The 21,354-nt window shown below is 32.4% G+C and overlaps 1 protein-coding gene across 3 annotated transcripts in view; it reads right to left on the bottom strand.

Moving 5' to 3' along the window:
• Positions 1-13,038, bottom strand: part of LOC143082287 (sodium- and chloride-dependent glycine transporter 1-like) — a 52,131-nt gene extending 39,093 nt beyond the window's left edge. The window contains exons 1-3 of one of the 3 annotated variants that reach the window (XM_076257908.1): positions 12,889-13,038; positions 3,085-3,195; positions 2,009-2,204 (exon numbers count right to left, since the gene is read on the bottom strand). In XM_076257908.1, the coding sequence (XP_076114023.1) occupies positions 2,009-2,204; positions 3,085-3,195; positions 12,889-12,990 (409 nt within the window). In that variant the 5' untranslated portion in view covers positions 12,991-13,038. Of the gene's footprint in view, positions 1-2,008; positions 2,205-3,084; positions 3,196-8,122; positions 8,466-12,336; positions 12,495-12,888 lie in introns of those variants that run through there. The other 2 variants (XM_076257909.1, XM_076257907.1) reach the window with 2 other exon arrangements.
• Between the last annotated feature and the right edge of the window lie 8,316 nt (positions 13,039-21,354).

A 21,354-nucleotide genomic window follows, 5' to 3' on the forward strand; every position in this document is an offset into this window, starting at 1 on the left:
AGAGTACATTAAAACTATCTTAACTTTTTCCCAATGGGTTTCCTTACTTTATCAAATATTAAAAGGACAATTCAATACTGAATACTTTTTACCCAACAGACAATGTACATTGTCTTTAAGAGTACAATGACAATGTTTATTTGTCTTTAAATTAACACAATGTGGGTTGGAACTGGCCCAATTATCACCTGACTTATAGAACAACACCTGGTTATTTATCTAAGTTACTGTGTCACATAATTAACCTGACATATTTTGTCAGATGTCCAAGATGGTCGGACATCAAATTAACACATACATAAATATAAAGTATATAGGTCATGTAAACATTGCATCAGTCTAAAAATAATACTATATATATAAACTTTAATATTTGTATACGATTTTACAATACATGCTCTCAGTAAATTCAGCTCTTTCACATAGTCCATTGCCATTGGGCATGTTGTAGAGCAATACAGTTGTATCTTCAGTTCATTGCCATTTGGGAACTGCGGCGGCAAAGCGGTCCAGGACAGAGGTTGTTAGTTCGAAACCCCCATTTTGCAGGTGCACTGGACTCTTAATCTAAATTGATTAGAATTGTTAGTTTTCCAGAAGAAAGTTGGTTGTTCTCTGGGCACTACGTCTTCCTCATCAAATAAAATCTGACCACCATGAAATAGCACAGATGTGCTGGGCATTAAATACCAATCAATCAATCATTCCTTTCTAATAGCTCTAATGTCATAATTCTCTATTTACAAAAATTGATGCAATTAGAATTGTGGTTTAATAGTCTATCCTTGTGAAAACACAGGTTTCATGTGGACTGGTACTTTTTTTATTTGTAAGAGCACTTTTCCTATTGATTTTATTATTACTATAATTATTATAATTCCTCTATCCTCAAATCTTAATGAAAGGACTATGAGAATAACTTATTTGAAAAAATCAAACATATTATAAATATTTGACAATGATTTTACTAAAAATTGTTTAATAAAATGTTCATTTTCTAATAATTCTAATAAATATTTAATGAAGCTTAAGACTAAACCGTAGCAGCTGCACCGTACATTACTATTATTCAATTTTGAGTTGGTTGAGAACAAACAAAATGACATTTATATTTTCCCATACTCTATCTAATGTAATTATAAGCACCAAACAACATTAAAAGGAATTAAAAATCTAAGAATCAAGCAGTAATAATACTTCAAACAAATTTCACACTAAATTTAATGCCATATTTGTTCTTGGTTGTGTAAATATGACCCATGGTCTTATTGAACTGAATAACTCTTGACCACATCAGAAAACAAACAAAAATTGTCCTTACAAGTTGACCCCTGTATTCAATACATACAAAAGAGAATTAATCCATTATTCTAAGTCATATAAATAGTCTTTTGTTCCATTTAAATGTAACTTCGCTAACAACCATACTTAAACATTGAAATAGGGGTGTTAAGCTGTAGCATCGCTTTTTTAAACAGAATTCATACAACTACTGCTCAATTATAATGACAGGTAAATATTTAAAATTTTCCAAATTCAAAAGACCAAGTTTTAAATCATATACCCAAAACAATTTTCCCCAAGATATCAAACTTGTCAATCAGACCTTTTACAAGTACATGTACCACATTGACTGATAAACAGTTTATTTGACCTTTTAAGTGTACCACTGACAGAAAAACAGTTAATTTGATCTTTTGCTTTTACCACTCTTACTGATAAAACAGTCTATTTTTATCTCATATGTATACCATATACTGATATACAGTCTCTTTGACTGTTTGTACCACTGAATAATAAAACAGTCAATTTTGACCTTTTATGTGTACTACAGTTCATTTGACCGTTTCTTCTAATAAACAATCAATTTGACTTCATATGTGTACCAGTATATTTGACCTTAATATATACTACATTAATGCCGCCTTTGCTATGGCAGGATAATAAAAATATTTTCAAAATCAATAACCCTAATCTAGCACTTGTAATTCAGTCAAGAGATTCTTACCCCCACCATTACTGTAGGCCAAGTATGGAAACCTCCAAACATTTCCCAGTCCAACAGAGTATCCCAGGAGGTACATCAAGAAATCCAACCGTCCAGACCAATTGTCTCTCTCATCTTCCTCCCCAACAAGGTCATCATCAAGAGGGGTCAGGACAGCAGTACTGGAAACCTCCTGCACCAACGATTCATTGGGATTCTGAAAATAAAGTTTTTTGCAATTTTAATTGAAAGGAATCACTAACACTATCTTTTGACATTGGTACAAGAAATTAACGTCTGTTTCTTGAAACAAAAAATATATTATGATAATCCAACTTACTTAAAGATCTCCGATTACAGATCTTGGTGTATATGAATTATATACAATATTGACCAAAAGAATTAAAATTATTTACCTTAATTTTGCCGACTGTCATTTTCATGCATAAACCAACCAGTAGCCAAAGTTAGGAGAAAAGTAACTTAATTTTATTTTTATATTTTGTAATTTATATCTGTCTAGACAAAACATGACAAAATAGATAAAGAGTGAGGAATGTTGGACAAATTGAAAAATAACAAAAGTCAGCATAACTGTTGTCTTTTAAAAAAAAGAACCTGAAATTGAATATATGGCAATTGATATAACTGGATCCCTACTCCTTACAAAGTATGTGTCTAGTAACAGCAGGGGGTCATATTTTTACCGGACATTCAACTACAATGACCTGTCCATTTGTCAAGGTCTACATTGTATGTCCAGGTTATTGATTCCGTTCATTGGGGATTTACATTTTTTCTTTATAAATATGAATTCCTGAACAATTGAACATGACAGCAGTTCTTTCTGCTTATTTATATTTTTAAATGTGAAGAAGAAAAGATGAAAACACTGATATAGATACACTGAAATGCCAGTTCTAGAAATCACAAAATAGCTCAAAAGTAGGAGATATAACCTTTGTGCTCAAGTTTTTAAGTGTTGTAGACTAGTGGAACAATAAAATTTTACTCTGGGGGAGTTGAAAGCTTACTTAGATATTTGAAGTGTGTACATGTGTCATTATAACTTAAAGTAACCCAAAAGATGTAATTACTATATCATCATCTTGTGGTCCAGCGTAGTCATTGCCTTTATAATATGCCACTCCCCATTTGTTCTTGTTCTTTTCTGAATCAGACTCATGGTGGTATTTTTCTGTTCCTCTCTGCAAAAACAAAATGGAAATCAATAAATTATGAGAAATATAGTTTCAATGAAATGGAGAATGTGTCAAAGAGTCAACAACCTGACCAAAGAGCGGACAGCAGCCGAAGGCCACCAATGGGTCTTCAATGCAGCGAAAACTCCTGCATCCAGAGGCGTGCTGTCTTATACTCCTAAGAAATCAATTCTTAAAAATTTGAGAACTATGGTAATACTGTTTATCTGTCAATACTCAAAATAATCAATCCAATTTAATGCTTTATAAAAACAAAAGTTAAAGTCGGTTTGGCAGAAAACACATGACCTAGAAACTTTTACCCCACAAAAAATCAGGGATGATTTTAAATGCTCCAGAAGGGTAAACAGAACCTGCACTAATGTTCTCAACATAAATGTTTGCCACACACTAGTCCAGCACCTACATAGTAATAACGCTATAAAGACAATAAGCTTTTTAGAATGGACAAACTCAGCAACCTGACTACATATACTAAGACAACTGGTTGTCATAGGATTGGATCAAATATCAGCAGAGTATTGCCATTTTTATTTTGATAATGTTGAATGTTGATGTTCTCAATAGTATGACTAGTGGAAGTACATTAAATGCAACATGGACCATATCTTATGTATATCTAAACCAACTGAACATAAAGATAAGAAAACAGAAATTTAAAGAGAGAACATGGGTAATACATTGAATCTGCTGTTCATTGTGTCCCTCTGGTCTCGGAATACTCCTGAAAAGAGTCTGTACAAAATTAACTTATCATTAATGATGTTCCCTTAAACGATCCCTGGAGAAAAAGACAAAAGAGTATCCTGTGCCAAATAAAAACTTTCCCAAAGGATCAGTTTAAAAACATTTGATAGCATTTGAATAAAGTATCTAAATATGGTCTAACGCCCTGAAAATAGCTCCATTTATATGCCATATTGTTCACCTTTATGATAAAACGTGATGGGAGATTTACATCAATACCAAAGGTCTAGACACAATAAACCATCACTCAAAGTTCATATTCTCATAGCTAGCTACTGAAACAAACAGGAATGCAGTGTAAACAATGGTTTTATTCCTCAAGTAACATCTGAAGTTAAACATTGCACACCAACTGGAAACTGATCAATATTTTCTGTACAACACATTTCATTTTTGATATAAATATCTAAAAAATCTTTATTGCATATATTTAATGAATAAGAAACTAGAGAACTTTTACTCAACATGTACATGATTGAAAATCTATAAAAATTCTATTATCACCATTAGCTCAAAAATAATCTGAATGTGTAAAACATCCAATCTTCATTCATATCTACTCTTTAAGGACTTTTGAGGAATGTATACAATAAATATATTATGACATTCTATATAAAGACATGAAAAGGTAAATACAACATATTAAAATTTACATGCCAATTATATCATATCTTTCTCAATCTAATGTCTCCATTATTATTCTCAATAATTTATATTTGAAAAGAAGACCATTAAATTTTAACCAGAAGTTTAATTTATACATTCTACATGTACTATATTATTTACCATGATTCTGAAAAATTCTGTGACTTTGAAAAAGATACTTTGCTATTATATATATATTTATGTAATTCCAATACAAAGTCATTTGATCTTGAGGACAAATGTTCTAATTTCTGACATTGAAGGTATAAAATTAGGATTTTTTTGAGGAAATAAGATATACATTGTAAATATACATATCTAGAATTCTCGAGTATATTGTATTAAGCGAGTAGAGAAGAGGGATTAACAATTCTACTAATCTTCATGGTATTTTCTACAATAAAAATATATAAAGTTTAATACTGACTAGTTTGAGGATTATCGCTTCAATGAAGCCTCACAGGGATAAAGATCAAATCTGTCATTTAGACCAGAGTAGGCATAGACTGTTCTAATGGAAATGTAAGTTATGGTCGTGTATTCAAACTGTCTGACAGCAAAAGTGTGCATTCAGCGCAAAATATATTCTACTAGAACACACCCGTGATATTGCGGGTCAGTGACTGACAGTGGCGGATCCAAAAATTTTCATAAGTGGGGCCCACTGACTGACCTAACAGGGGGCCTGCACCAGTCACGCTTCAGTGATTCCCTATGTAAGCAACCAAATTTTTTCCCAAAAAGGGGGTGCCCGGGTTCCCCCCCCCCCCCCTCAATCCGCCTCTGACTGAATTAAAGTATATAACTATGCGTAAGCCTTATTATACATGTTATAGTTTTGGTATTGTCATCTGATAAAATCATGCTGATTATAAGATGCACAGTTTTCTCTGCTTTCAAAATCTTTGTTTGAACCCATCGATCTGGAACTTATCAATTATTAGTAATATTATTTTTTTGGAAAAGAAAAGGGTCTGGAATAGAGTATTTTTTAATCAACAGCATTGTCCTGTATAAGTTATAAATAAAGTTGAATTCTTTGATTAGCTGTTTTACGTCATGCCGTCTAACAAATTGAAAACTGTACCTATACGCCTTAATTTAAGACCAGATTTTTAGTAATCATATTGTCATCTTAGAAATTCATACTGATTAAAATACTAAAATAGGGAACAATGTGACAATGATTGAATTTAGTAGTGTCAACCCTGTGGTTATAACCTGTGTATATAGCAAAATCCTAAATACACTGTATGGTGGTGCACCCGTCAGATGAGGAATGTGCAGATAAGGTAGTAGGTAACAGGTGAAGTTATTATATACTATTGGTATCGGTATCGGATTAAACCCGGAACTTGTTAATTATTGGCAATAGTAATTAGGTGGACAACAAAAAGTTTGGAGTGGTGTAGTTTTCAATCAACACCATTGTCCTATATTAGCAATATATAAAGTTGAATTCTTTGATTTGTGTTTTTTCCCCACGACTACTGACAAATTGCCTCGTTATTTTAATATTATAGATTACATATTTTTATGTAAGTTGAGACTGTCATACATGCAAGTCAAAACCTATCTAAGCTAGTCCTGTGACCCAAAACCTATATCATGAAAATAAAATGGAATCCTTTTTATTAGATACATCTTTGGTACATGATTGTTACAACATCTTACTCACCAAAAAAGTTCTAGTCTAAACAAGATGAACTCAGAGGTCAAATAAAGTTCACAACTACAACACTTTTTACATTTCAATTCAAAAAAAAGTTTGATTTATGTGAATTTAAAAGGTTGAAAAGGTTAGAATTTCTTTGGATTCATTGATTACTTTCTGCAGGAGTGTGTAACATGTCTAACCATATATACTATAAATTAGACCTCCACATAAAACATCAGGTTTTCTCATTATGTATTTGTCCAAATATCTGACATATAACATTACATTTATTGTCTTTTTTATGATTTTTTTGTGTTTGTACACTATGTGGGAGTTTTCTTTCACTAGATAAATGTTTTATGAAATAAAAAAGAAATGGGACAGATGTCCATTTCGTTTTAATTGTGTTCATGAGTTTCTATCTTGTCTACTTGTACCCCATTTCCTAATTCCAATCCTTTTGATTCTTTACTGAAACAGGAGTATAACATTCAAATGTTTTCCTGAATTAAACATGCAACCGCTGTCTTTTCTATTAGTATTTCTCTGCAGCACACAGTACATGTTTATAGTAATAGGGGGAGGGAGTCTGCAACTGATCATGAACATAAAGATTGAAATTTGTGAAGCTTTTACTAACATCATGTCTTTTCATATTTTTTGTACATCAGTATTAATTTATTCATCAGATTTTCGATTGCTGTGTTAATTTTGCGGTGACATGAACTTTGTCATATCTGCATTCTTTAGCACACATTTGTATAAACAGCTTCTTCTCCTAAACCCCTAATTGAAAATTTGTCATAATTGTCTCAGAATTTTTATAAGAAATGCCAAAGGGCAAATCCTCCTTAGTTTCTGGTCCAAAGCATGGACCTTGCATATGTTTCACTCCCAGTATCTAGAGTTGCATCTTGGCTAGCCAAGGGTTACGATCCACTCCCGCTCTCTTCACCCTTGGTGGACTGAGATAAAATTTCGGAGACACAAGGTAAGGATTTTGATGGGTTGCAGTAGCAACTCGCTGCATCCAATCAAAAAGCGCCTATAAAATGATCACGTGTAGATGTAGAAAGTGTTTGTAAACAATTGCCACATGTTTATTGCGCAACAAGTCTTTACATCACTTAACACACGACTATATCTAGTGACAACTTGAATGTTTCAATCAACTAATAGAACTTCCTGAGTATGTTTCATGCACAAATGCATGAATGTTGACGTATATATTTTCGTTTCCAGCTTTACCAACTGTGTAGAATCTAGACGCTACAGTGTTTTTACCTCCAAATTGAAGAGTTCAAGTGCTACCATTGGTCAAGAATAATGTGTTCGGAATGGGCGTGACTTTAATCTTTTGATAGATGCATATGGCGCAACATTGATATCACAAATGTTGGCTTAATCTGCCAAGGGTGAAGAGAGCGGGAGTGGATTGTTACCCTTGGCTAGCGAAGATGCTATAGTTGAAGACTGTCATTACATAAATTATTAAAACCTTGCCTGGTCTTTTTCATCATTGAAAACTTCAAAAGGATTTTAAATTTCGTACATTTTGACATCATTCAGCCCTAATGAGTTATGTTTGCTTTATTATACATTCATTTTTGTACATTTACATATGGATAATTAAAATGCAGCCTTTTAAAGCAATGAAGGTCAAAGGTAGCACAAACCAAGTGAAACCTACACAGAATTCAAATATTTTCTTTGGTTAACACCAACATATTTAAGAAAAGAAAACTTCTATGCAGCACAATTTAGTCAATATTTATTCTAGTAGAAATAACTTCCTCTGACCTTGAACTTTCCATACAATGTTTCACACAGCAACCAGAACATCTAAAAGTTATTTCCCCTTACCTCACCCTTGCTTTCTTGGGAACTACCTTGAATGTCCTCCATTAGAGGAGTTCCAGCAGCAATGTCAGGTATACTGCGATTAGTGTTTTCGTTTTTGTAAAATCTATCAATTTTTACATGTCCCTCACTTCTTGAACGATTCTGTTTTAAATCTGCCATTAATCAAAGTTTACAATAAAGTTTATTCCACTTATTTCATGCATTTGCTTCAGTCCATCACATATAAACTTTTCGAACTAAATTGTATAACCTGGAATCTGTTCAACTAACGATGTAAACAAAGAATGATGCAATGTTAAAATTATTCCACCTTAGCTGAAACTCTTCCAAAAATTATATCAAAAAGGTTCCCATTCTGGCATTCAATAAAAGATTAATAAGTATTGATTATTTATTGACCCTTGACTAAAATTGCAGAGGGGCTTTTTAAAGGGGTCATCCCAATAATACCATCTTAAATACATATCAACCTAACACAAAATGTAATTTATATAGTGTATATATTATAAAATAAGACATTATTGTATGCATATATATGTCAAGACGTCATACATATATTTCTATTATGACATTTTTCTAAAAATGAAGCGATGATTATCAAGCTTGAATAGAAATATTACTGAAAAAATTCTAAATTTGACTGTGAATAGGACTTATGTCCAGTTAAACACAAAAGGCTAATCTTTGGACATTTAACTGTATATTTCATACAAAGATTTATTTTATAATCAGATTGAATTTGTCAAGTTTTTCAATAGAATAACCTCAAACCTAAATCAAATAAATGTTTCTTACTAAAATGACTATCTGCTCTGAAAGACAGCTTAGTACATGTAAATAGCATATTATTATTCCTCAATCTCTTGCTTGTTTTACAAAAACATACAGGCTTTAACAGCTCCTAACTAGTTTTTATTTTCAGTAAAACAGTATCAGCAAAGGACAAAATGATGTCAGATATGTAATCAGAAGGAATACAATTTATTTATTTTGGCCTAACAATGACTTAAAGAATAATCACTACCCTATGTACTGGCCACTACTAACACACACAGAAATAAACAAACATGACCCAAAGTTTACCCCCAAGAATTATAATTCTGTACATTATTATGTTATATTCAGTATATATCAGACAGCTGTTACAAATCACAATTGATTATTCAAATTTTCCAATAAAAAATAAAAATTCAGGTTTTCTGCCAGTTTTTCATATGTTTACAAATGTAGGTCTAAGACTTAAGTAAACACTGAATCGACTGGTATAAAAGTACACAAAGGATAGCAATTAAAACAAAGCTACAGTTGAGTGATCTAGGTACATATTTCTGAGACAAATATCATGTATTAGTTTTTAAACCTGATATTCTCTTAAATTTTTCGGTGAATAAGTACATGCATAATGCACCAGACAGGAATTTGACAATGAATATTTGTTTATTTGACTTTTTCCAGTATATTCTAATTTCACATAATCAGTGATCTGGAAGTTTTTTTTCACTATGGGCCCAGGGCCCCTCAAAAATAAATTCAATGGGCCATTTTAAAAGATAATGGGCCATGTCAGTCTGCACGGTTAGCTACTAGTCCGATGTCCCAGACAGTAAAATTTCATTCGGACTAGTAAGTTTTTGAAAAACTTAGTTTGGACCAATAAGAAAAATGTCAGAATATTGGTCTTAGGACTAGTAGTTGAAAAAGTTTTTGGTGCAGACTGCCATGTTGTCAAATGAGTGGGCCATTTGAATTGACTTCTGTAAAAAAATAAAAATCATTATTTTTTGGCAAAGTGGTGTTGGTACTTACCTTTATGATTTTAAACAATATCATGAATGTTGTTCCTGTAATTCTGTAATTTCAATGAAATTGAATATCCAATAACTTCTTCCAAAACCAAAACGGACAATATCAAAAATAACCTGTATTTACAATGTTAAAACTGGTACTGTTGCCTTGGCTTGTTCATGTTCATGGTTGTTTTTTTTTAACATTAAATTTGGGTCTTCGTGGATACCATACTTATTCCAGACAATAATTCGCTGAAGTCATGTTTACAAAATGTCAAAACGAGCCAAAGACCAAAAAATTACAAGGACAGTTAAGCACCTTTTATGAAGACAAAAACTATATTCATAAAAAGGCTTCGGGGGTTTTCAATCGAAATAATAGCAAGCTAAACTAAATTAAAAGATTATTATTAGAGTTAAATCTCGTCTGTAATAGCCAAATTTCACAAATTTAAAGTCATTTATAAAAAACTATATCATGAATGATGGTTAATTACGTTTTTTGGGTTATCAGTTAGACCACATGGTTTTATATTACCATAGGAAAACACCCAGAGACGTTAAACCGCATGGTTCTATTACCATAGGAAAACACCCGAGACGTCCCAAAAATATATAGGTGCTCCTATGATTGGAGGAACATTATACAGTTGTGTACACACACACGGCGGCACGAAACACAATCGGAAATCCATTTGACGATTTCCATTTGACAATATCTAAACGATTAGAAACGATATGAAAAATATTGTGCGCCATGTGGGCGCTTACATTTGTCACTCTATGCACCATTTCTGGTCAATATGTGCTATAGGCGCAGGGCGCACCTCCTTCCCGATCACTGCATAATCAATATATTCGTTAATAAAACTTTAGCCCAAAGGTTGATTGTGATACATAGAAATGTGGTCATTTGGTCTTTTCCTGTCCAGCAGTTTAACCAAAACCTGAATATAGATTCCCATATGAGGATGCATGTTAAGAGGCCAGTCCACAGATATCGAATTTAATGTTAATCTGTTCTCATCCTGAATAATTTTGAAATATTGTTACCAAAATTGAAATCATTCTTACATGTATTTCTGATTTTTTTCCTTTTTACTAAAATAAAAACACATAAGACTGTTTGCAATGCAGATGTATATTCTCCACAAGAGATCAAATGACACAGAAATTTAAAACAACTATAGGTCACCATGCATAAAAAGTAATAAAGAGACATAACTCAAGAACTGTAAAAGTGATCGATGCTATCAAAATTTGTACTTGATCTGAGATTTGTTGTAATAAGTGTTGTAGATAAGTTTCATAACATTTAGTTAATACAAAACAAAGTAAGAGAACAGAAACCATTTCTGGGAAGTACATAATGTACTGATGTAGGGATGTAAGAACAAACGAAGGGAAGGATAAGGGTTAACCGTAATGCCCCATTGGCTATGGATGGGCCATAAGAATGTTGATCTGTGTTCAAGCCATTTCATGAACAGTAACTCTATATAAATGTCAATCATTTTTGTACATAAGTCTAATGTTATTGAAATAACGTACCCCCCTTGTTAAATACTTTGCAAGCCAATGCATACATTTGTGCAATGAAAAAATCTGTTTCTTATTTAATTTTCTTTCTATGTTATATACTGGTATGTGTATTGATATATTTTTGTGATATATATTCATGTAATTGCAAGTAATATTTATATTGTAAACAATGTTTTTTTCCTTTTTAAATTGTATTTGTTATTTCTTTGATTGGTATATGAAATCAAATTTCAGACAGACAAGTATAATTAAATTTTAATTGAAGTAAAAATGTTTAATAGTCTTTCAAATATTATAAATTTGAATGCATTGTCTCTTGTTGTTACTTGTGTGTTTATTAGTGTATGTTGTATTTTGAATGTATAACAACTATACCATAATTTGGAGATAAAGGCAAACATAACTACTAAGGCTTGAAAAAGTAGATTTTATGTTTATTTTTACACCATTTTAAATCATTGTATGACCTGTCAGTGGTATCCATAACTTTTTATAAGGGGCACTCCAGTCATGTTTCAGTGATTCCCTATATAATCAACCAAATTTTTCCCACAAAAGGGGGACCCCGGACCCCCAGGATCCGCCTATGCCTGTGATTGGTAATGACAATCATAACACGTACAGTACATGGTTTTTGTTTACCTCTTTGATCATACTTCAACATTGACATTTTATCTGAAAGATGCTATAACATTTTTTTGTTATAAACTGTAATATTTGTTTCAAGTTACTAATTTATTAATTCAAACAATAAAGCAAAGCAGGGTATTAACCAAATTTGGAGGATCACAATACATATAGGAACTCACAAAATTTCATGGAATTCAAAATACTCAATAAAAATGTGAGATTGTGATAGAAAAAAAAATATCCAAGCACACTCACCATGTGGGTGAACAAGTTGCTGGTGTAGGTAAGATTGTGTAGACAGATGGAATCAGATTACAGTCATCAATCAATCAATAGGTACATGCTTGTACACACTTGTATCATGTATGTATCAGATACTGTGTACACTCCAATCAATGAAAGTACAATGGAATTTCAAAGCTTAAGTATTGACAGACTGATAAATAGCGTTTTCAATAAAAACAAAAACAAAAAAAAACAAGGGTGACGCAATGACTTTTCGGTCTGTTTACTCTTCATGAATGGAATCGTGACAACAGCTTGACATCAAAACAAAATACACAAAAAAACCAATAACAACTATCTAAACTCTTTAAAACACAAAACCGACATTAAGAAAAACTCAATTTGACTTTTAATTTTGATAAATTATTCCGTATTGGCATTCTTTACTGCATTATTTTAATGTAAACACGTGCCACGTTGTTTTGGTTCTCCATGGTTGAGAGCACAACAGAGAAACCCATGTTTCGTGAATTTCTTCCCTGTAAATAAACACTTCAGGTTTTAAATTTTGGTTCTACTTACTAAAAGATCGACTTGAGCTTCATTGTCATCTATAATTTCATCCCCGTTAATTTCTTCTTGTGTACGTCTGCTGTGAGAATCGTTGGTGCCATGAGACGACATGATGTTTTTACCGCGAAATCGGACCTTTTACGGACATTGCCGAACGAACACATGCGAATGCTCTGCATATATCTCCTTTTTAGGAGCACCACTCTGCTCTGTTTTTAATACCAGGCATTTGTCTCTGATAACATGGATAATACAGTTGTTATTGTTTGCAACTGAGCAACTTGTGTCTAAATAAATGAATTGATTAATGAAATAGAGATTTCTTTCAGATTTGCATACAAATCTATTAGGAAATATTTATTTGCACTGTGAACAAAATATCTATTTATCTCCACATAATAAATGGTTTATATCTCATGATCTGGCATAATTATATATACAAACAATAAAACAGAATATTATATAGATCCAAAACTCAAGATATATATATATATACCAATATAGTAACATTGACTTTCATAACAGAATTAACAAATAATTGAAGAAATCACAACAAATATTGCTCAGTGTATTGTTATCGGGTGGATCATTGGTATATGTTTCCCCAGATAGCATTTACTTTGTATACACTGCCAGATTTTATTTATCTATTTTTTTCATATAATAAAAAGTATGGGTCACCATACTACTCAGTTTTCAAGCTAGAAGAGATATGGCGGGACCGACCGTGTTGTCTTGCTAACTTTGAAATAAACATATATCAATCCTTTATTTAAAAAAATCTATTTGAGTGGTCTCCCCTTTAATGGCTTCGTTGACAATTTAAGTAAAACAAATACAGACATTTGGTATTTGATAAATCAATGTGTTTAATGCAAATCATTATTTTCTATATTCTTTTACACTGTCTCAGCCAGTTTTTTTGCCTAACTGTCTCAAATTTTGCAGATTTAAGCAAAGAACTAGACCTATTATGAACTGCTTTTTAACAATCCAAAACTTTAAATAATTTGTCCATGTTGAACATGATGATAATCAGAAACATATTATAGATATAGTGATAAATAACTGCATCAACTCTAACGTCTGTAATATTTTTGAAGTGTTGATTTTAATTTTCAATTGATCATGTTGATAGCAACGTTCTCTTTCCTTTGTCCTGAGAAACCTTACTTTAATTTTAAATAGTCAGACAAAGTAATGGTTTATCAATTTGGTGATGTCTAAAATACACTCTTCGTACAATTTCCGATTTCTACTTCTTTGGATTATATATATAAAAACAAAGTACCAAGTCCCATTGATACGATACATCTCCTTCTGATTATTAGTATTCCACGATTGTAATGTTTCATGTAATCCGGCAAAATAGCGTCCATTTCTACAGCATATTGTTCGAAAGCTCTCTGTCTGAACTCGAACGTCATCAATCGAGTGCAAAGAAATTCGCTACCTTCACCAACGGCAGTCGCTTTAGATGCAACGTCTCGAAAACAGCACGTAAATATTTATGCCAGTCTTACCCAATCTGTCATTTTATAGGTTTTTTGCAGCTTCTTGATTTAGAGATATTGTTTAAAAGGAAAATGTGGTAGCATATACAGCTAAAGTTGTCAAAGAAAGCTAACACTTAGTGTTATAAGTTAAACTCTTTTGAAGTGACTAAGACAGACAATAAGGACTGATGATAGAGTGCATTAACGAAGTGTTCAGTAAAATATTTATATGCATTACAAACACGCTTCCATGCTAATGGATGAAAACAAACTGACCGAAACAACTTTAGTGTTAGTTTGACAAAGTCAAGGTTTTGTGTCATGTACGTGACAAAAACTGAATGTCAACAGTAATACAAACCAGTATACGAATCATTCAAATTAATCTTTTTTGACAGATAGCACTATATCTACTCAGTAAATAATATCTCAAGGCCACCATTGCTATCTGTATTTTTTTGGTAAATAGATTCTATAAATCATTTTAAATACTGAAATTAAGATTCTAAAATATCTGAACATCATAAAAGTAAACAGACATAACGACCAGGATCCGGCGTCATGTTCAACCATTGTCGTCCAACCATCGCCAATCTTGTCCAACCATCAGGTCATTGAATCATATCTGATGATATATTGCTCAGAAAAGGGTTCTGTACTAAACAAGTAATGTGATGACTGTGCTTTTGAATAAAGACATGAATTACGTACTATTATAAAAAGGAAGTTTAATATAGAAATCATAATAACAATGACAATCAATCAATCAATCAATCAACCATACATCAACAATCAATCAATCAAAGGAGGATCACCACAGTATGGAAAATTTGGACAAACATTTATATGCCAACTTTAAATTGAATAGTTTATTACAAAAATGAAGTGCTCACTGTTAAAAGATATTTCCCGGAAGAGAGACAATATCTGACTGTTGTGATAGTGTTAAGATGACTTAAATAAAACCAATATAAAGGAAATAAAATCTGAACGGTACTGGTGAGGGGAAGTCAACATTTGACTAGTTCGTTAAATTCAAACTTTCTTTTGTGGACTTTCACATAAGAATTACACAGTTAAATGCAAAAAGAGAAATAAGACGGGAGCAAACACCATACCACTGCACCATATCGCGAGGGTGCAGCCATAACAGTGCATTTTGCAAGAAATCGTACACCACTACCTTGGCTAAGCGATTACGACATCATCTCATAGTCATCAAAGTAACTTCAAAACGACGACGACTAGTAAGAAGACTCATACACATTTGTTCGAAAGCAAATATACCGAATGCATGTTCAGCGACCTTGAACAATACTCAAAGACCATACAAGAAAGAAAAGCAACCTTACCAATCAATACGTTGTGGAACGAATTTTAATCTGTTTTTACAACTACTATCAACAAACATATACCATCAACATACACATCTGCTAGATACAGCCAGCCTTGTCACAACCGTAACATCTAAAAGCATGGTAGGGGGAAAAGGGGAGCTCATAAGAAGGTAAAGATAATCCAACACAAAAGCAGACTGGGATCGATACCATAGAGTCCAACAAGAAAGATACATGCAGGAAACCTTCAACAACAACGTCCATAACATAGTATCAGACAATAAAACCAACAAGGAAATCTATCACTTCAACCAATTGTCAAAAGCAAAACAATCAAACCTGATAACTCTGGTATTACCCCACTACAAGGGCACATTATTACACACCATCAGAAAAAGCGAAAATGCTGAACCGCCAATTTTTAATAGTCTTCAACAAAGTAAAATGGAATAGTATGCCACACCTTGGAGAATCACCACAAAGCAAAGCATCACACATTAAGTCACGTGAGAGAATGGTATACTAAAACTTCTGAACGGATCGAATCCTCACAAAGCTAGTGGTACAGACAAAATATCAACCATGTTCCTAAAGACTACAGCCGAGCGACAGTGATCACTCCAACTTTAACCATACTGTTCAAGACATCATGCGATTGATCAATGAACAGTCCCAGACTGGAAGCTAGCAATCGTCACTTCAATATATAAAAAAGGAGATAAATCAAAGGCTTCCAACTATAGTCATGTATCACTGACATCATAGATATAAGAATATATGGTAAAAGTGCAAATATACAAAGTATTACCTTCAACATGGAGCCAATACCGAACAGCAATTTATAAAGGGTCCATAACATGTCTAGTGTAAACTATTCAAACAGAAAAACCAACGGGTCTAATGTATATAAAAAACGAGAGACACTAATGAACCACACCACTAGACATCAGGTTACTGACTGACGACAGCTGCATTTGCAGATGGTTTAAACGTTTTAATAGCCGCCAACCTACATCTTCACTTGAAACAACAGTGTAACATCACAGCCAGATCAGTTTGTTGTAAAGTTGTAGAGAACGTCATTTACAGCCAAATCATTAACCACCTATAGGGGATAATAACATACTAGTCGACCATCAGTTTGGTTTCAGGAAAAAACGATCATGGAAGAGACAGTTCATCAACATGGATTACGAGGGCATGTCATCTAAGCCAGCTGTTGTAACATCTGGAGTGCAACAGGCAATTACAGTCTAGGGATGATTCCTTTTTTTGTTTATATACTAATAAATGATCTACCATTAAATGGTATGGTCCTTAGGAACACCCTGTCACATATCATGGTTGCGGGTGAGTCTCACCGACTCCTTCAAGGAGAGAATCAGCATGTACAGGGTTAAAGGACCAACTTGTTTTTCATGCTTTGCCTTACACGAGTCCAATTTTGCGATAATGTTCCAAGCTATTAATGAATAAAAAATTTAAACACTGATTGAAACTAGGGTCTCACTCCACAAAGTTTCTACTAAATGGAATATTTCCTTGATGTTTGTGTTGTTCAATATTTAGTTTTCTATGTGTTGTGTTTTGTACATTATTTTGATTGTTTTTCTCTTTGTTTGTCACATTTTTATTCCCAAGCATCATTTCCACATAATTTATCTTTGAAACCTCTGAATAGGATATAAAATGTATCCCATCTAAACTTCTAAATGAGGGGTTTTCATAGGAAACAGCATAAAACGTAATTTCAAATTATTGTAAATGTCATTTCCTCAAATGAGTTTGCCTTGCATACTTCCACATAAAGCGTTTCATGTAGAAACTGTAAAGATAGTTTCTGTTTCAAATGTCATTCCTCATAAGTATTCCTTAAAAACTTCTTAAATAGTTTTTCTCTGGAAACTCAGAGGACACAATAGTTTATTTATCTAAACATTTGCTTAAAAACGATATTTATAAAAGCCTGGACACTAAAAATGATAAATAAACTGCTCCATTTAAAACTTATAGGCTACAGGAATATTATTTCTACACATTAACTGTTTTTAATGTACAAGAAATCTACATCAATGCAGGGAACAAAAGTGTTGATCGATATCTGTTCTGTTCCAAAATGTAATTTTTCACACAATTCAATTAGAATCGTTTTTTTTTTGTTGATTTCCTGTTGAAACCACCAATATTATTTAGTGTTTCTTTAAATATTTACTGTTTTTGAATGTCATGCCATAAGTTTCCCTTTGAAATTTCTTCAGAGTAAATATTAATAAGATGTGGCATGAGTGCCAATGAGACAACTCTCTACATGCAAGAAACACCTATATTAGTCTTTACTGTATGTAAATAAATATAAGTATACTAGTACAATTTGTTTTGGTCCATACACATACCTCCGCATATTTTGTTTTCTGGACACAATTCATTTGGTAGTGCTTATTACTTAACACAAATGCATATACATCAAGAGGACACAATTTAAAATAAAGGACACATTGAAGTGTGTTTTTTTTTGTGTCTAAAGACGAACAAAACTTGATCATATTTATAAATCTATTTTTGTAAATTCACTCAACTAATAAAGTGCCGAAAAAAAACCAAGCACCAAATTATGCTACTAATGAACTTAGAAGCAAACATGATTTTTACTGAGTGCAATATACATTCTATTCATAGTATCAATTCAATTTTGTATTGACAGAAATTCAAACTAAATGTGTTTGTGTGGACTACAGGACACTTAATTATTATCTGTAAAGGATGCATATCCACTTCTTAGAGTAGTATACCTTTTTGTAGCTCCTCATGTGTTTGGATATTAATATATGCTTGTATTTTATAAATTTCTGGATTTGAACATTCCTGGTTTATGTAAATTCAGAAAAGCACCTCAGACACATTAAATTCATAAAGTCTTCTTTTCATTTAGCAGCAAGGAAGACATTGTGACTTAGGGGACGACCATTTGATATTCTGGGGGGGGGGGGGGCCAGGAGGATTTTGAAAATAGATAACTCAGCCTTGATAATCACAAAAATAAATGGTTTGTTCTGTGGTAGTTTGAAAATAAATTACCTGACTTGCAATGTATAGAAAATAAATAACTCAGCAGGTCTAATCGAAAGTATGAGATGGCACCAGATTCTTCATAAATTCATCTTTTTTCCCAAAAAAAATCGGGAAACACTTCCCAAATTTTTTAATAACAAAAGTATAAATATTATTTAAATATACTTGAAATGTCTGAAAATTGGTTTCATTTAACTTGAAGTATATTGTCTCAGGAAACCTTACCTCACCTTTATTTTAACAGGGCCGTAACTCCATGTAGGAAATTTCAAAACCAAACGCTTGTCTCCATATCAAATTGTGTTCACGGCCTTGCAAGAAGAAAGTTCTGTTTTCCCTCAGACTTATAGCCCTGATTTTTCGGGATCAATGTTTCTTATTTATTTGTCTTTTGTTCATTGATTGCCCTTCTGTATTCTGTTAGTGTTGCATTCCTTTTGTAATCTAGTAATTTTGTTATGAACTTGATCATGAGTTTAAAAAAAAAAAACAGCAGCCACAGGCTTAACTATGTGAATTCCATTTTTGCTTTATCATGCACATTGGTCTTTTGATGTTTTCCCTAGAAACTTCAGTCTTACACTGAATTTATACATTTTGCTTTGAGACCAAAATATTATCAAAAAATTATTAAAACAAAACTTCATTTTCAGATTATGAAAGGATCTTCCGAACACCCAGAAAGCATGATTTTGCATCATTTGTTCTATAGCTTCTTGTGCCTTCAGTGGCTCCAAAACCCTTCCAAAAAAATTTTGCCTAGCTCCGCTCGGCGTAGTAGGTTTGCCAAAACATTTAAAAGTGCCTAGTTATAACTAAACTTAATACTATGTGTATATGCAGTTGGGAATTTAAAAGATTCATTTCTGTAGAGGGGGATGGTTAATCTAATTAAATGTTACATAATGACTTGACTATACTATATGTATTATTTATAAACAAAACATTTAAAAAATTGTATGTTTTCGAATATCAAAAATATAGTTGTGAAAATGAATAATCAGTCCCTTGCTTTAATGAAGATGAAAAATCTTGCTTCAATAGTGCAGAAAATGAATAATCTGTCCTCTTAGTTTCAAAAATAAATAACCGATCAAAAACAAATCCTCCTGGCCCCCCCAGAATATCAAATGGTCATCCCCTTAGTGGTCTAAGAAGTCAAACGACTGTTTCACCAGCCTATAAACACTGAGGTTGTGAGTTGGAAATCAACAATTGACAAGGACTTCAGTCTTTATACCAAATGTCATGATTTTTGCTGGCTTCCTCCACCAACCACCATTGAGTCACAACCTTGTCATATATATATGTGGGAAGCTGATAGTGCAGAGCCTTGCATTTTTTAAAATTATTTATGAAATAACTGGCTGAAGCATTGCTTCTTGGAAATCATATGAAACTTAAAATTATATTCCTAAATTGCTAAGTTTTACTTTAAAACAAGTGTATGTGAACTTTCTTGTAATAGAAAATATGTTATCTGATCACAATCTTTATTATTGTATTCCTATTAAATAATGGTCTTCCAGTCCATTACTTGTCTTCCAGTCCATCACTTGTCTTCCAGTCCATTACTTAGCCAATATTTTTCCCCATATGCATTGACTTTAACTACCAGACATATCTTTAGAACAGATTAATATTGTCTCTTTGACATATTCCCCATTTCCATTGTCAATTTCAAATACACCAAATTGTATAACAACTGTTAAAGAAAAGATTAATAAACAAATGGGAAGCCATTGAAAATATAAAAAAAATTGTAAAGGTTCCGTGGAACCCAGTGTCTCGCCTACTCTTTTTGTTAATTGCAGGCTCAACAAAAATGAAGAAATAAATCAATAAAATATTCCTGTTGATACTATCTTTTGATTGTAAGAAGCCTCTGTTCAAGTTTGGTAAAAATCCAGGATAGTTTATGAATCTAATAAATGTTTAAAAACTTTAACTGCAGACTGATAGTAATACAAAATGTCCATCTAGATACTAGCTTTTGATCATAAACAAGCTTTTGAGTTTGGAACAAATCCAAAATAGCACAAGAAAGTTCTTAAAATTTTAAAAAGTTTAACCACAGAGTGAATGTGTTGTTTCCTCGCAGAAAATCTAAGTCCAATTAAAAGTAAAATACAGAAAAATGGATTTATTTTTTACAATATTTACTTCTAGATTCTATCTTATAATTATAAACAAGCTTCTGTCCAAGTTTGCTACCAACCTAGGATAGTTTAAAAAAAGTTATAAAAATTTTAAAAACTTTAACCACAGAGTGAATGTAATATTTCCCATCAGAAAAAACTAAGTCCATTTATAGGTAAAATACGGAAAAAATGGAATTTTATTTTTACAAAATTTTCTTTTGGATACCATTTTATGATCATAAACAAGCTTCTTTCTAAGTGTGGTACAAATTCAGGATAGTCAAAGAAAGGTTTTAAAATTTCAAAAACTTTAACCACAGAGTGAATTTTTGTGGATGCTGCCACAGACACCGAGGATGGAATGTAGGATCGCTTAGTCTCGCTTTTTCGACTAAAGTCGAAGGCTCGACAAAAATTATATCATGGCTCTAA

The sequence above is a fragment of the Mytilus galloprovincialis genome, chromosome 7 (assembly GCF_965363235.1).
Source record: "Mytilus galloprovincialis chromosome 7, xbMytGall1.hap1.1, whole genome shotgun sequence".
In the NCBI taxonomy this organism is placed as follows: domain Eukaryota; kingdom Metazoa; phylum Mollusca; class Bivalvia; order Mytilida; family Mytilidae; genus Mytilus; species Mytilus galloprovincialis.